Source organism: Nelumbo nucifera, chromosome 5 (genome assembly GCF_055504915.1).
Source record: "Nelumbo nucifera cultivar China Antique chromosome 5, China Antique-T2T, whole genome shotgun sequence".
In the NCBI taxonomy this organism is placed as follows: Eukaryota; Viridiplantae; Streptophyta; class Magnoliopsida; order Proteales; family Nelumbonaceae; genus Nelumbo; species Nelumbo nucifera.
In genome coordinates this window covers 55,780,854-55,797,500 of record NC_142653.1, presented here as the reverse complement: position 1 = coordinate 55,797,500, position 16,647 = coordinate 55,780,854, and the positions used below count along the sequence as shown (strand labels likewise).

The following is a 16,647-nucleotide window of genomic DNA, read 5'->3' as shown; positions in this document are numbered from 1 at the left end:
GCAGTTTGAGAGATATCTTGAGCTTTTTCACTCCTGTGCTCACCATTACTTTTTGTTCAGCAAGTTTAGTATAGTTTAATTTCAATTTTCTTACTGTTTATTTGTACAGGCCTTGTAATCTTGAACATTATGAAAGAAATTTGCCTAATAACAGGCTTCAAAAAAGTGTAGTAATATAATTGATCCTCCTCTTAAATTCTATATTACAAATTTTCCATGTAATGTAATATCGCCTTACAATTTTTCCATTTTGGGTTATATTTACTCGTAGAAAGATTGACGGTGTGTTATATAACATTTTATTGACAATGTTCCCAGTGAGCGATACTGAAGTGTCTAGGTTGATTGTTGGATTAACGAGTAGACTATTGTGTTTGTAGGTATGACAACGAAACTATTTATTTTGATGAAAGTGTTAGAGCAGAAAAGCGAGAGAGCTTGAAAGAGAAAGCGCTGCAAGTAAGAAATGTCTCTTTTGCTCTTCTATATGATTTAAGGATTGTTTTAGATTGTTTACTAGTTAAATAATACTAATACTAATATTGATACTAATTAATACACAAATTTTATTCCACCAAAATATATTTTGTGGTATTGAAAATATTAAAGCACAGTAGTGTTAATGTAGCACATACCTAAAAGATCTTGAATAATTGGAGAGAAAAGCTTACTTGGGCTTGAGCCCTTCATTGTACTTATATAATACAAGAGTTTTGGTTACAATCCAATTGTACACCCAGCAGTGATTAAGTTACAATGATAAGGATAAACAATGGTTATAATCATAATGATAAAGACTAATATAGAATAGGAAACTTAAGAGGATAAGGGGATAAGATTCGATGGCTGGGTTATGCGAGTATGTGTCATGTGGCCTTGGGCCCAGTCTCCTCAACAGCCCCCCTCAAACTGAGCTGCTGTTCTACAACATGAAGTTTGAATCATAGATCTAAGAATTGAACTATTGGCAATGGTTTGGTGAATATATCAGCCAATTGGTCTTTGGTAGATATGTAGCAAACATCCAGAATTTTGGAGGCAACCTTTCACAAACAAAATGATAATCAATCTTAATATGCTTTGTTCGTGCATGAAAAATTGAATTGGCGACTAAGTATGTGGCACCAATGTTGCCACACCACAAAATAGGTGATGAGTTGGAAGATATATCAAGTTCAAAGAGAAGTGACTGTAGCCAAAGTAATTCAGATGCAACAACAGCAATGCTTCTATACTCCGATTCTGTGCTAGATTTAGAGACAATAGCTTGTTTCTTTGAGGTCCATGAGATCAGGTTATTACCAAGAAAGACACAGAAGCCACCTTGGGAGCACCGGTCATCTGGGCAACCAGCCCAATCAGTGCCAGAGAAAGCATGCAGCTGAGTGAATGTAGAAGGGATGATACAAAGGCCATAATTGATTGTAGACTTAAGGTACCTGGGGATCCTTTTGCCTGTTGTCCAATGGATTGTAGTGGGCTTGTGCATAAACTAATAGGCCTTATTGGCTGAGAATGATATGCCAGGCCTTGTAAATATGAGGTATTGAAGTGCACCCACAATAGCCCGATAGGTAGAGATATCAGGTAAAGGATCTCCATCAAATGCTGAAAGTCTTGTACTAGAGGACATAGGAGTTGATGATGGTTTGAAGCCTTCCATGTGGGCCCGAGTTAGCAAGTCAGAAATATACTTGCGATGGGAAAGAAAAAGCCCAGATTTAGTTCTGATTGCTTCAATACCTAGGAAGTAACAGAGTGGGCCTAGGTCCTTGACAGCAAATTCATTGGCCAAAGAAGATATGAGAGAGTTGATGGTGGAGGGATCTAATGATTATGTCATCAACATATATCAACATGAAGAGTTGAAGCTTGGACGTCTTGAGAATAAATAGGGAGGAATCAGACTTTGACATAGTGAAGCCCAATTTCAGTAAGAATTCAGAGAAATGGTGATACCAGGCACGTGGAGCCTGTTTAAGCCCATATAAGGACTTTTTTAAGTGCCATACATAATCTGGATTCTTAGGGTCTTTGAACCCAATAGGCTGCTCCATAAAAACATCTTCATTGACAGAATCATGGCATTTTGGACATCCAATTAACGAAGGTCCCAATGATTGGATGTAGCCAAGCTGAGAATGATCCGCACAGTAGTGGGGGCTTTACTACTAGATTGAATGTCTCCCCATAGTCAAGTCCTGGTTGCTGTTGAAATTCTTTTGCAACAAAGCGGGCTTTGAAACCGTCTATGAATCCATAAGCCCTTCGATTGATTTGGTAGACCCATTTGGATCCATCAACATTCATCAAAGGTAATCATGGCGTAAGTGTCCGAGTCCCGTTATGTAGGAGGGCATTAAATTCCTCCTCCATTGCACTCCTTCACGAGGCATGTTTGGATGCTTCTGTGTAACATGGGCTCAGTGATAGATTCAAGAGGATGAGTAGATGCCAAGTAGAACTTAGGTTTTCATATGCTAGTTTTCAGCTGAGTGGTAATGGGATGAGTGTTCAAAGGATTCACGCCTATAGCTAAGTTGCTTTCATCATTTTCATCAACAAGGGCAGACTGCACCATGATATTGGCAGGCTTGTCAATTGGTTCAGTGAGGGAACCATCATGTTGCATTTGGTCACTAATAGTGGGCTCAATGGGTGCTGAGGGAGAACTAGATATCTCAAGAGATATAGTAAAAGGCCCATGAGAAGTTCTGTTTGTAATAATAGACAGCCCATGAAGTAAAATATCATTCGAGTTTACATGGGCAGTTGGGCTTGGGCCTTGAGAGAATGGAAATGAATTCTCATAAAAAATAACATGCCTCGATATGTATAGGCGACTAGAAGCAATGTGAAGACAACGATACCCATGATGTTGTGGGCTATAACCCAAAAATACATAGGGAACGGACCTTGAGTCCAATTTGTCATGATTGTATGGTCTCATGCAAAGAAAGCAAAGGCATCCAAATACCTTTAGAAATGAGTAGTTTGGGGACATATGAAATAAGCATTCCAAAGGACTTTTGTGAACCAGTACAAGGGTTGGCAATCTATTCATCAAGTATACTGCTATTTGAAAGGCTTCCAACCAGAAGCGCTTTGGCATGGAAGCAATAGCAATAAGAGATAACTCAATAGCTTCAACCCTACCATTTTTCTCTTAAGTGTGGGGGCAAGCAAAGCAGTGAGAAATTCCCATTGATAGAAGAAAGTCACGAAACTGAGATTTAGTATATTCCCTACCCTATCAGTTTATATGGATTTGATTTTTCTTTCAAATTGGTTTTCAACAAGTTTCTTGAAATGCATGAAAATAGTGGGAATTTAGATTTATGAACCATGGGATAAACTATCTCTAATTCCTTTTTATCTATATCTATCTAAAGAAAGTTTCAATTAAAAAACTTCAAAACTAAATTTAAAATATTTATTCAAAACACAAAAAATAATAGATTTAATAATATTCATATTATTAATAGCTCAATATTTTTACAAAATTCATCATGAAATTATGTAGTAACAACATAAAGTATAATTTTACGAATTATTCAATTTAAATGTTATTCAAATAATAAAATTTAACACTAAAAAGTAAAATATTATTTAAAATTTTAACAACAAAAAATCTTAAAAATAGCTAAATAATATAACAAAATATTTAATATTACATAATAACATTAAAATAAATAAAATTCAAATAATAAAAAAATCTATCTTTTATATTAAATATTTTTGGTTTGTATCGATTTGGGTCTATTTTCAGTTTAGTTTGTTTGTTCAAAAGATTTAAACTTAAAAATTAACTTTAAATTTCATAAATTACAATCACATTATTAAAAAATTAATTACAAAAGTTAAATCTATGATATAAAATATTTTAGACTAAGAAATATGGGAATTTTCCTACTTTCCCATATTAAAAAATTAAATTTAATGTTTAAGATATTAATATATATTTATTAAACCAAAGCTGGTCTGAAATACTAGAAAACCGACCAACTTGGATTGAGTATGATCGGATTATTTTTTAAAATGTTAAAATATAAAACAATTATATATACTCTTATGTATTTCTATTGTTTAACTTCCGCTTTACAAAGTGCATCGCATGGTCCCCGTCACCATGCCTCTCCTTTCTCCATTATCCCCACCCTGCATTCTCTCTAACTTTATCACCTCTCCCCTTCCCACCACTCCCATTAAGCCATGTCACCCAACTACCTAAAAATATTCCTATGACCTCTCTCCTAAGGTATCTCATTTAAACCAATAGGAAAGTATCATGTTGCCCCATTCCTTAATCAATTCTTAAAATGCATCCTTCCCAGTCTATATTCACTCTCTCACATTTAAAATATTTATGTTAATTAATAAATTGTTAAATACAGTTAATATTTAATTCCACTCATATTCTATGAGTATTAAATAGTATTATTACCAAAAGTAAATAAATATGATTAGTAAATTACCAAAAATTAAATATTCATATTAGTACCATTAGTAAATTATTAAAAGTTAATAAATATTGTTATTAATTAACTCATTAATAACATTTTATTGAAATTGAAAACTCTTTAACTAATTTCTATAAATTTGAGAATTATATTTAACAATTATCAAAAAGTATAAAATTTTAGTTATTGCTATTATTATAATTAATAACCAAATACAAATGGAGAAACAAAATATTATAATGTTAGAAAATGAAATTATCAATTAATTTATATTGAAAAATAAAAGATAAAATTAGTGTAATTTTGTTAGTAAACTACCTATTAAAAATATATATTTAATAACAATTAAAAAAATCAATAAATCCCCATAGTTATACACAAATGAAATAAATTTTTCAAAATTTTCATGAAACTACATTTTTGTAAAATAATATTTTTGGAACTAAAAGATATAAAGCATTTGAAAGTTTATTTGAAATGCATTAAATAATGTAATTTTTGGAAAATTTATTACTTTCGATAGATTTTGGAAAACCATTGAAAAATTATGTAATTTTTGTTGCAAATTATTGAAAATTATTAATGATAAATGAAAAACTATAATTTGAACAAATAATTACACATATTGTTAAGATAAATTAATTTAATATTGGAAACTATAAGATAAATTAGTATAATTCTGTAAATAAACCATTTAAAAAGAAATTAAATTATTTAATAAAAATTTAAATAAATTTGAATAAATTTTCAAACTTACACAAGTACAATAAATTTTTCAAATTTTTTATAAAATTATATTTTCAAATATTAAAGACAATTTAGTGTACTTTTTTAAATTTACCATGTTGTTGATACTTAATATATCTTTTTGATCATTTCTATCATCAAATTGAATATTGGGTTGATGGGACAGTGTTTTCAAAACTAGATCAAAATAGATAGTTAAAAAGGAAAAATTGGGAATTGGACACCGTTTCACTTAAAAATCGCTTTTTGTCCAAAATCTATTTATTTGGTTAGCGAATTGCTGACTTGGGTTGTTGAACCGTCAACCTAGACAACAATTTTTGGCCTTTTTTTATTTTTTTATCAAAGTGGGTCATCTATTCGGACTGTTTGATCCCAGAATAGTTCCCTATCTGGTCCAATTTTAAAACCCTTGGATGGGGAGTGGATGCCTTGCCTTGAGCTTGGCTTGCTATTTGGCATGGCTTGGCCCAAGGCTTGGCCCATGGACTAGTCCAACCCATGGCACGGCACTGGCCCGTGCGGGCTAGGGCTGTGACCTATGCCGAACCGACCTCCCAAATTATCCTAGATGAGGGAGGCATGGCCCGGGACATGCGGGTCATGTCATGGCGTCCTAGCATGACCCAATTTACACCTCTACTTGAACCCGTCCAATACTAGGGACGAGGCAGGAAAATTCAAAGATTCTCCATCCTTGATGAGGAGTGGGGTGCCTTGCCCCTGAACTCGCCTGACATTGAGGAATGGTTACCTCACCCTGAACCCGTGTGACATTGGAGACACGGTGGGGATGGGGTAGAGTGTCTTGACTATGGGATAGAGAAATGGATGGGGTGCCCTGCGTTGAACCCACCCTGTTGTCATTCTTATATAATTGTTAATTATTAGTGGAATTAATAAGAATGTTAGCTTTTATAATTATTTTTATTTATTTAAATTTAATCAAAATTTGATTTAAAAATAATAAAAAGAATAAAAATTATTAAAATTACAACAAATTATTAATATAACTAAATTTATTAAGAAATATTTGTTCATATTCAATTAAAAATAATTATTTTTTATAAATCCACATTAAATGAACAATAAAATTATTAAATCTTTAGATTTCCCATGCATTGCACGGGTCCCTACTAGTTGTCTTATAAGATAGCCTAAACCATTGGCTTAATGGAAGAGCTGAGAAGGTGGAATGGAGGAAGGAGAGCGAGTAAAAGAGAAAACAAAAAAGGGGGAAGGGAGAAAGTAGAGCAGGGGTGACGTGGACAAGTTTGTAGCTGGCTCATCGAACTCATTTTTAATTTGTTTAATTCATTCTGATTAATTTCATAAATAAGATATAAGATTTTGGTAATTTTAATTTAATTTATTTTTAACATAATATCCATATCTCCTCCATGCCCGATCAAAATTTTTTGATCGATGAAATTCAAATTCAACCATTAGAGAGATATGTAGGATTCAAGCTGATCTGATCTTTGTCCGATCAGATTACGCCTTGACAATTATAAACAGTTTCTTAGAGAGATATGTAAGATGGTATAGGTTTCTTAAGTTAAACATTTCATACTTCATATGAGTTTGTAATCTGAAATTTCAATCATTTTAGTTTTAGTTTTACGGGACATTTGTAATCCAAGGTTGTCATTATCATTTTCTTAATTCATGATCATTTTATGAATTATATAGAAGGTTTCAAAGATTTAGAAAATGGTTAACCTATGTTCTATTCTCATTATTTATCTTTCACAAATATTTTCAGCTATTCGAAAGTTCTTATCAAGGCCTATTGGATCATCAACGGTGTATAACCTTCGGTACTTTTAAGAAAGAATTGGACAATGCTCTGAATGAAAGGAAAACTTTTGCTTTATCTGCAAGTGATTGCACCGAGCGTTTCATGGCAAAATTTAATGAAATATGCACAGGTATTCAAATCTTGATATTGCTATTTTCTATTACTCATATGTTAGGGAAAAGATATGGTATAGGAAGAGTTTTGATTAATCAAAACTCACCCATGAATTTTGATAAATAACATAGTCATATCTTTTTCATATCATAGTTATGATTCCAGTTGATTGGTCGGAAGATTTTCAGATATCATATCTTTTTCATATCATAGTCATACTCACCCTTGTATTAATGCCTAGCTTATATCCTAAGACCTTGCACCGCTTCTATATTTCTGTTTATTGGATACCTTCTCCTTTAGCCTTAAAGTCAAATATTACCTAAAGTATTAATCCTTTAGCATTAAAATCAAAGGAGGGAGGAGAAGAACATGTAAGAAAGGGTTTGCACTCTAGTTGAATTCAAGAGATATAAAAAAATGGTTTAAACTGAGAATCTTATGAAAACAAATGGAGAATAAGACACAGTAAGATTGCTCCCCTCTAGTTGAGGCGTTCTTTTATAACTGAATTTTATACATATTTCTTTTATTCTCTTCAGCCTTTAGATTCGCCATGGTCGCATATAAATCCACTGCAGCTTGGGGCGTTCAGCTAATCCGTATTGTCTGATTTCTGTACTTCATTTTTGATAGCCCATCATGCCTCGTCATTATCTTGAAAAATTTTAAATGTTGTCAAATGTTTGTTTCTCAGGACGAAACTCCATTCCTCATCATTATTTAGAAAATTTTGAAATGTTATCAAATTTTTGTTTCTAAGGCTGAATGTCCACGCCTCATTATTATGTGATTCCAAGTAAAATCATTTGATGTTCATTGATGGTATAGATGCTACCATTCCACAAGCAAACTGGGATTCATCTGTTGTTCGGCTTCAGCTTCAGCAAGATATGGGTGAACACGTTACTTCACTCCGTGAAACCAAACTTGCTGAGTGTAATAAGAAATACAAGGTATGATAAAATTAATTATCATTAAGGTCTCTCAAATCCTGTTATCAAGAAATTGTTCAACTTAAAAGGTTTAATTTATTAGTGAGGTCTTGCAATAGTCTTTTATACTTTTCATTGGATTTAAAGCAAGGAAAAGTACAGGTTCACCCATATCTTTTATGGAAATCTAAGTAAATATAATGGAGGAAGTAAAGATTGAACATTAGACCACTTGATCAAAGAGACTAATACCATCTCAATGACCATTCAACTTAAAAGCTTTGTGAATAAAAAACTATCGAAAAATCTCACCTAACAGATTAAGCTTTTACATTAAAGAATTCCTTAATTGAGGCTTAGATATATATGATTTTAATCTTTTATATATGATCTTTATTGGACATATGTCACCATAAGCAACAGCTAGAGTTAACTAAGCATGCTATCTCCGGCTTGTAGAAACAACTAAAAGGGGCATTAACGGGACCTGTGAACGATTGTCTGCAAGAAGCAGACGATAATACCTGGCCAACAATAAAATTGCATCTTGAACGTGAGAGTAAATCAGCTGTCGAAGGGCTAACTGGGGAACTCGATGGCTTTGACATTGATGATAAGAGGAAGGATGAAATGCTTGCACACCTAGAAGACTATGCAAGAGGTGTGGTTGAAAAGAAGGCAAAAGAGGAAGCTAGTAGAGTCCTGAAACACATGCATGACAGGTAGAGATTCCCTCCCTCCCTGCATAACTTTTGGTCGATATTATTCCTGATTTTCACCTAACATCACTAAATTTGACAGGTTTCTAATGTTTTTTACCAATGAGTCTAAGAATGTGCCAAGGATTTGGACTGGGGAAGATGACGTCAAAACAATTGCAGAAGTTTCCCGCTTAAAAGCATGAAACAACTCAAACTCAATTAATTTCTCAATCTTCTCCCTTTTAATTTATATACTGGTTCCAAATACCTGAGAACTTTTTTTCTTTCCAGTGCCTTAAGCTACTGGCTATTATGGCTGCCATACGTTGGGGTAACACTGCTGGTAATATCGAAGCAACTCTCTACCTCACTCTGGTGAATCCCAATGGTAAGGACGATAGTAGAACGAGAAGCACATCATCAGATCCACTGGCCAAAAGCACATGGGAAGAGGTAAACAATGAAAAGGATTTGATTTTTCTAATTAATATAATAGCTGATGTGTTTGCACTGAAAGAGTTGGTACCATGCCTATTTGTGAATAAGTTCTTGAGAAGGATGCAAGCTCTGAACGGCTGAAGCGAAGTTGGTTTCGTTACCATACCCTAGGGTAAAAGTGCAAGAAGTCATTTGGTGGGTAGTGTAGCGATCGAGTTAATTTGCTAGTCGAGTGGTGGGGGTTGTCTAATGAACTTTACTTACACATGACAAATTAAATTGGACATTGAAAGGAGTCTTCATATGGTCTTCATTGAAAGGAGTCTTCAAATCAGGTTATATCTAAATCGGATAGTTATCTGAATTTGATTCGATTATATAAGATCTTGAATTTAAAATTGAATTTTCAAATGTCATTAACACCCTTATGTGGAGAAGCTTCAATTCCTTGTAATATTAGTTGTGTGACAATGTTAGTATGTTCATTATAATTGGTTGATACATCTTAACAGGATCCTACAATGAAAACTTTGATTGCTCCTTCCGAATGTAAAACCCTTTGGATTAAATTCCAAACGGATACAGATTACATTGTTAATCATGCCAATTCTGTCATTCAAGCCATTCAAGATCGGAAACATGCTGAGCTCATGGCCAAGCAGGCCCGCGAAGAGGTTGTTGCTGCTATGGAGAAGGCTGAGCAGGCAAGCAAGAAGGTTATTGCTCTCAAAAAAGAAGCCAAGGAAGCTGCAAAAAAGGCTCAAGAAGATGCCCAGATTGCTATAGCCGACGCTAATAAACGTGCCAAAGAGGCTCAACAGGCACAGAAGGCGGCAAATGATGCTGAGAGAGCCTACACAGTAAGTTTAATATGCTTTATCTATTTCTCAATTATTCTACAATATATTATATATACATATATATTTTTTTTGTTGTCAAGAATTGAATTTTAGAGTTATGATATTTTTTTGGAAGGCCCAGTTTAGGAAGAGTACAAATACAAATATAGGTTTAGAAATACAAAATATATAAAAAAGCTTTGCACTGCACATATTTATATTTACAGTCCTTCCAAACTGAACCTAAAGGAAAAAATATTTTCAAAAGGAAAATGAATTACAGAACGATCAGCCCCACGCAAAAAGGAAGCTGATATCAACATGTAAAAGCATCCAAATATCAAACTAGCCCCAACAAAATAAAACTCAACAAGACACCCACAACCAATGCCAAAAATTGGATAACACACTAGGGACACTTTTGATATTTTACAATTATTTTCCTAGTGCCCAATACTAGGGTTTGATTGTTTATTTATAGTTTGTTTATGTTTATAATTTCAAATTCATTGCATAAATAGGATTAGAGTTATTGAATTTGAATAGGATATGATAGCTTAGTTTGAGTCCTACTAAGATTATTAAATCTAACATTTTGACTCTTAGGAGTATTATGAGTTTAGAGTCAATAAATATATATGGACATTTTATGCACCCTGTAAGTGATTCCAAGTATTTTCTCTATTTTTCTATTCCTATTTTCTTTCTTATTCCTTCAAGAAGTCATTACAACTATCAACAACCATAAATTTCTGATCAAAGCTAATGCTTTATTCACTATGTTCTCACAAAGGAGATGATTCACAAGCATTCTTTAATTGGGTTGTTGAACTAGAAGAACATTTTGAGTGGCATGATATATTTGACAAACAAAGGATTAGATTTGCATGCATGAAATTGACGAATCATGATAAAGTGTGGTGAACTCTTGAGCAACAACTAGGAAAGGGATGTGATGATCCTATTAGTACATAGATAGAGATGAAGAGGTGTTTACAATTAAAGTGCATCCCACTAGGCTTCCATGATGATCTATATATGGAGTTAACAAATTTCAAGCAAGAGAATAAGTAGCAAGTTATAACAAAGAACTTGAAGTCAATGGGAAGAAGCCACAAAGTTGAAAAGCAAGTAAATGATTCATTGCATGTTGATTCCTATCCTAGAACTGAAGTTGATGATGAAATTAAAGAAGAAAATTTTCAAGCTATAGAAGTTGTAGATACTAAAAATCAAAAGGGTGCAAGCCAAGAAAAAGCAAAAATTGCTAGAATTTTCAGCACCCATGGTTAGTTTGAGGTTAATGATAAAAAAGAGATAGAGATAGAAGTGAAGCAAGATACAATATGCTAATTATAGTAGATCTTAGTAAGGAAGTAAGTGACTTTACCTTACAGTTCAAGTAGAACCAAATCTAGAATTATAACTTGACATGGCACAAGATCCATCAACATCAATGGAAGAAGTCTTAGAATTTACTAAGGAACCAAGGGTGGTAGAACATATAGAGATGGTGATTCTTAAGCTAGAGATTGAAGGAAAAATTCAAAATGTTGCAGCTGAGATTTTGGTTAAGCAAGAGAAAGATTTATCACAATAGTTGGTTGATGATTTATGTGATCAAGAAGCCAACTTTATTGATGATTTAACAAAAATTGTCATGGAAGGTAGTGTTTCATATTTCTTCCAAGATTCTTTTCTAGTTATGTGTGTAGCCTCTACTCTACAGTCCAAGCATGTAACTGTGGGAAGTCCTACTCCTTTTTTCATTGGAGCATATCAACTTTTCTTCAACTTGATGACTAGTTTTGTTTTTGAGCCAGGGGAGAATGATGCAGGAACAAAAGAGACAAAAACAGAATTTTGTGAAATTTTATGCATTTCTGTACTTTTGGACACCAAGGACATTTTTGTTATTTTACAATTTTTCTGTAGGGTTCAATAATAGAGTCTGATTCCCTATTTATAGTTTGTTTATATGTAAAATTTTAGAGTCATACATAAGTAGGATTAGAGTTATTGAGTCTTCTTTGAATTTAAGTGGATATGACAACTTAGTTTGAGTCCTATTAGGATATTTGAGTCTAATAGTTTGATTCCTAAGATTATGGACATTTTACGCAAAGACCAATGAAGCTTATTGATTTTTTTTTCAGCTTATGCTAAGTTGCTAACTATGGGGTGAGTGATTCCCCCACCCTAGAGTGATTATCTAGGCATCCCATGAGTGATTTTGTGTATTTTCTCTCTTCTTTCTATTCTTGTTTTCTTTCTTATTCCTTTAAGTAGCCATTACATTCATCAATAATCATAAAATTCTAATAAAAAAACATTGTTCAACATTTTCTAAGGACTAGAATTGAGTTGGCATCAATTTTGCACCTAAGTCCATACTGATTGCACCAAAGGACCTTAGCACAAATCTGGTTGCACCAGGTGTTGCTTGAAGTGTACACAGGAGTTGCGTTGCACTAAACAACACCCAAGATGTAAATACTTGTGCACGCAGGTGCAACTAATGCACCAAAAGCACTCTAAAGGAAGTGTTCCAAACCAAATTGAGACATAGGAGTCATAGGTGTCGAAGGAAGAATGAGTTGGGCGGTTAGGGGCACCATTATTTTTCGTTCTCTAAGCTGCTTCAATTTTTGTGCCATGGTTACAATTTTGTATCCAATTACTTTCATCTTAGTCATCTTTCCCATTTTTACCTATAATAAGAATAAAAAAATGAGAGCTATGGCGATGAAAACATGGTAAACCGAGTTCCAATTGAAGTTCTCTTTGCCACCTTCGCAAACCCTCCAAGAGTGTGTCCCCCATGTCCTTCAAGGGCATCCAGCACATTATGGTGCCAGAACTTAGACAAATCTGACTCACCCGGCTTTCCAAATGTTCTTTAGTCCAGCTAATATTTGCACCTGGGGCTCTAATAATTGTCCTAGGCTCCTAGCAGCGAATATATAGATAAGACCCATCAGATTTGCCTGTCTTGATCCTTAGAACTACTAATTCTGACTTTATAGCTGATTTGCGAGATTTTGAATATCCTCTTGGACATTGGAGTTATTAGGAAAAGACTATTTACCTTTAATGCTTAGGACTTCTTGTAATTGGAAGTCTGATTGGATTAGTATTAGCTACGTGGAAAAGTAAGCCATTTCCTGTCCAATTGTGAAACCAACACAAGATCTCACCTAAATCAATTAACCATTATAGCTATCTCCTTAACCATATAAATCTCTTTCAAATATTTAAAACAGGTAGGGCTAAAACCAGAGAGAGAAGAGGGGGTAGAACCAATAGAGTTCACGACCTTGTATTGGGAACATCTTTCGATGATGTTTTCTCATCTCTCATACTTGTTATCAGGAAATGTTTTCAATATAAGGTTGGGATGTGCTGTGGGACATTGTGGGGCACTTCCTTGTGAGGCGCTGATGTGAACTCGAACCAATATACCTCTAAGTGAAAAAAAAAAAATAAAAAAACTGGCCCGTAGAGTCATTTGATGTAGTTTAAAATACACCTTTATCCTGAAGGCATTGAATCGATGAGCGAATGCCCAAACCCCTCTGGTTACAAGGCTTACCAATTTGTTCCCAACTGTGCCAATGATATGCTTGTCATTGAAGTCAATGTATAGGCAATCTTACCCCTACACATTGAGAGAGGCTGTATTCATGATTTGAACCCTGGTCACTGAAGCTGCAATAATGCAACCCAACTGTTGAGCCAAGGCCCACCCTCAGCTAGGGGTGTCAATGAAAAACCGAAAAACTGAAAAACCAAATTGAACTGAAAAAATTGAACCGCAAAATGCAGTTAATCAAATCAATCTGTTCGGAAGTTTTGAAAAGCCGAAGGACTGGTTCAGTTTTCGGTTAACCTATAAAAAAATGACAGTTAACTGAACCGACCGGTATATATATTTATATGTATATTTTATATATATTTTTAATATATGTCACATATTTTCTATGTATTATATATAAATATATACTTATATTATATTTATAATGGTCTATTCATAAATATATTATATATATTATATATTTTTAAAATATTTATAATATATTATATATCATTTATTATTTAAAATATAATATTACACATATATTTATATATTATATATTATAAATATAAAAACCAAAAAACTGAACCGGTCAAAAACTGAAACTGATGGACCAGTTAACTGATAGTAACGGTTCGGTTTTGGTTTGAAAAGTGTTTGCAGGCAATATTATATATAATATATATTAAAACCGATCTGACCAAATTATTTAATTGGGACAAAACCATATAGCCAAAATCGGCATAAAACATTAGGTCAATTTAGATAGTCTATCTTGTAGTGTGAGATGTGCGGCTGCTGGAATAAGCATGGGTAAAGAAAGTGAGTAGTAAATCTGAGCCCTCACTGGGCCAGAAGTCAACTCGTTCTTTTGTGCTATGGCTCCATTGGCCACATGACATGGTCTCAATTAACTACAATATATTTCTTGGCATTGTTCTTGGGCTCCATGGGGCCACTTGAGATGACAGTAGAAATGACAATTCACATCTCCACCCCACAGATTCCCCACAGATAATTTCGAGAGATATATTCCCAAACAAAGATACAATATAAGTGAAATATTTTCGAATTGTCCATAAGTCATTTTCTGCAAAGTAGATGATCTGTGGGTTATAAATGTAAGTAGTGCGTCACTGGGTCGGCTCTTTGTTTGAAGGTGACTGAATGAAAATGTTTTCTTTAGGCTCTTTGTTTGTAATGCAATTTCATTTGTATTAATATATGTAAATTACATGGCAGTACAAATAAGAAAGTGTAAATTTTAGTTCACTTTTGCTTCGAGTTTTAATTTGAAATTTCTATGGCACTTTACCCAAATTTAAGTTGTTATATGATTTATTTATTTTTATTGATTCACATCTCATAAGGTATATTATCACTGATCCGTCTATGTTTGAGTTGTGTTGTAGCGATTTCCATAAAATGCACTATAAATTTTTTCTTAATTAACTTCATTTTTTATTTTAGATAAAAAAATACAAAGTAAAATTTCTTTTAGAACTTTATTCAATTCATTTGCGCTCCCACTCTTTTTCAGGAAGCGGTAGAAAAGGCCAAACGTGGTTTCTGGGGACACGTTTTGGATTATTTGATTCTCAAGCCTTTTGGATGGATTGTTAACCAATAGAGTCAACAGAATTGATTAGTTGATATGGTGCATGCATGGAAAACAAGTGCTGTTAAAAGAGGTTTGTTTGGGAGTACAAGACATTGTTTGAAAGTGGTTTCTTACGGAATCCACTCCTCTATCTTTACGTGGGAATAAGAAGCAAAAAAATATATAAAGATATTGTTGTGGACTATTAAATTAGGAGTTTAAAGCATCAATAAGAAAACCGAGTGATCCCCTCATTAAGTAAATAAGGAAATTTAGTTACGAGTGTTTAACTTTCTTTATTTTAATTTATATTTGTATTGTTCTATGTTTCTGTGTGGATGAAAATCTTTGTTTTTGGTTAACAATGTTATTTTTTATGACATTGGAATCCATTATGTATTAAACGATCATTACTAATATTATAGGATTTTGGTTTTAATAAGATAGTAAAAGAAAAGAGGATGTTTAGTGATTGGTATAATATTAATATGGTGCCTATATTTATCAAGGGATTAAATTAATTAGCTATAAAATTTTGGGAGATAATGATTGAACAAATATTATGACTTAAAACAAAGTGCATCACCGCTGGATAATGACAATTTTGACATGACTGATTGGGAAACAACTTCTCCAGTTGAATAATGACAAAATCTGGAGGAATTGGTCAAGCCATCACCGCTGGATACATGTTCCAAAATTGGCTGATAAATAAACAATTTTGATACAGTTTCTTGAAACTTGACTCACTGAGATGGTGAGAAGCTGCAGCATAAACTTCCAGCGTCGAGTTGGATATCCACTTGGTGATGTTCATGGAATCTCCAAGAACAATTGTAGATAAATGTGGCGAATTGTCTATTTTTTAAATTAGTCTCATTAGGGGTTGTAAGAGGGAACGACTTGCATGTGACCTGAATGAACCTCACTCATGGGAATTGTACATTACTTCATTTTCGCAAGCCTTACGCAATTTCATTAAACAAGAATTGATGATACATATTGATGATGCGCAATTCGCCCACCCCTATTTGGACGTGACTCGTGAGGGGCGAGAGTTACCTGTGCAAAAAGAGATGAAGGAACCCGGGGTTATTCATCCGGTAAAAATACTCCGATGCTTAAGTTAGTACTCGGTTACGAGCTGAGAGAGAATGAGTATGCAAGAGAGAGAGAGAGCTAGAGAGTGGTGAATGCGATACCATCGCCCCTGAGGGGCCAGAGTGCTTATATACTGGTGTCTGACAGGTCTGGTGGGGTTGATCCCAAATCTTTGCTGTGGCGATCCGCTACCAGGTAGTGCCTTGGAGTGGCTGACCGTTATTGTCAGGACTGAGAACAGGTGGGCTATAGTGGCCGTTATTGTCAGGACTGAGAGCAGGTGGGCTACAGTGACTGTTGTATGGTACGGTCCCACCAGATAGGACACAACCCGCAA

The 16,647-nt window shown here is 33.9% G+C and overlaps 1 protein-coding gene across 2 annotated transcripts in view; it reads left to right on the top strand.

Annotated features, from left to right (window-relative positions):
• LOC104596791 (protein ROOT HAIR DEFECTIVE 3-like) overlaps positions 1–15,641 on the top strand; it is a 62,065-nt gene extending 46,424 nt beyond the window's left edge. For both annotated transcript variants that reach the window (XM_010258082.3, XM_010258081.3), the window contains exons 14-21: positions 381–459; positions 6,973–7,138; positions 7,954–8,078; positions 8,517–8,779; positions 8,859–8,955; positions 9,050–9,211; positions 9,709–10,056; positions 15,150–15,641. In XM_010258082.3, the coding sequence (XP_010256384.2) occupies positions 381–459; positions 6,973–7,138; positions 7,954–8,078; positions 8,517–8,779; positions 8,859–8,955; positions 9,050–9,211; positions 9,709–10,056; positions 15,150–15,239 (1,330 nt within the window). In that variant the 3' untranslated portion in view covers positions 15,240–15,641. The remainder of the gene's footprint in view (positions 1–380; positions 460–6,972; positions 7,139–7,953; positions 8,079–8,516; positions 8,780–8,858; positions 8,956–9,049; positions 9,212–9,708; positions 10,057–15,149) is intronic.
• The last annotated feature ends 1,006 nt before the right edge of the window (positions 15,642–16,647 follow it).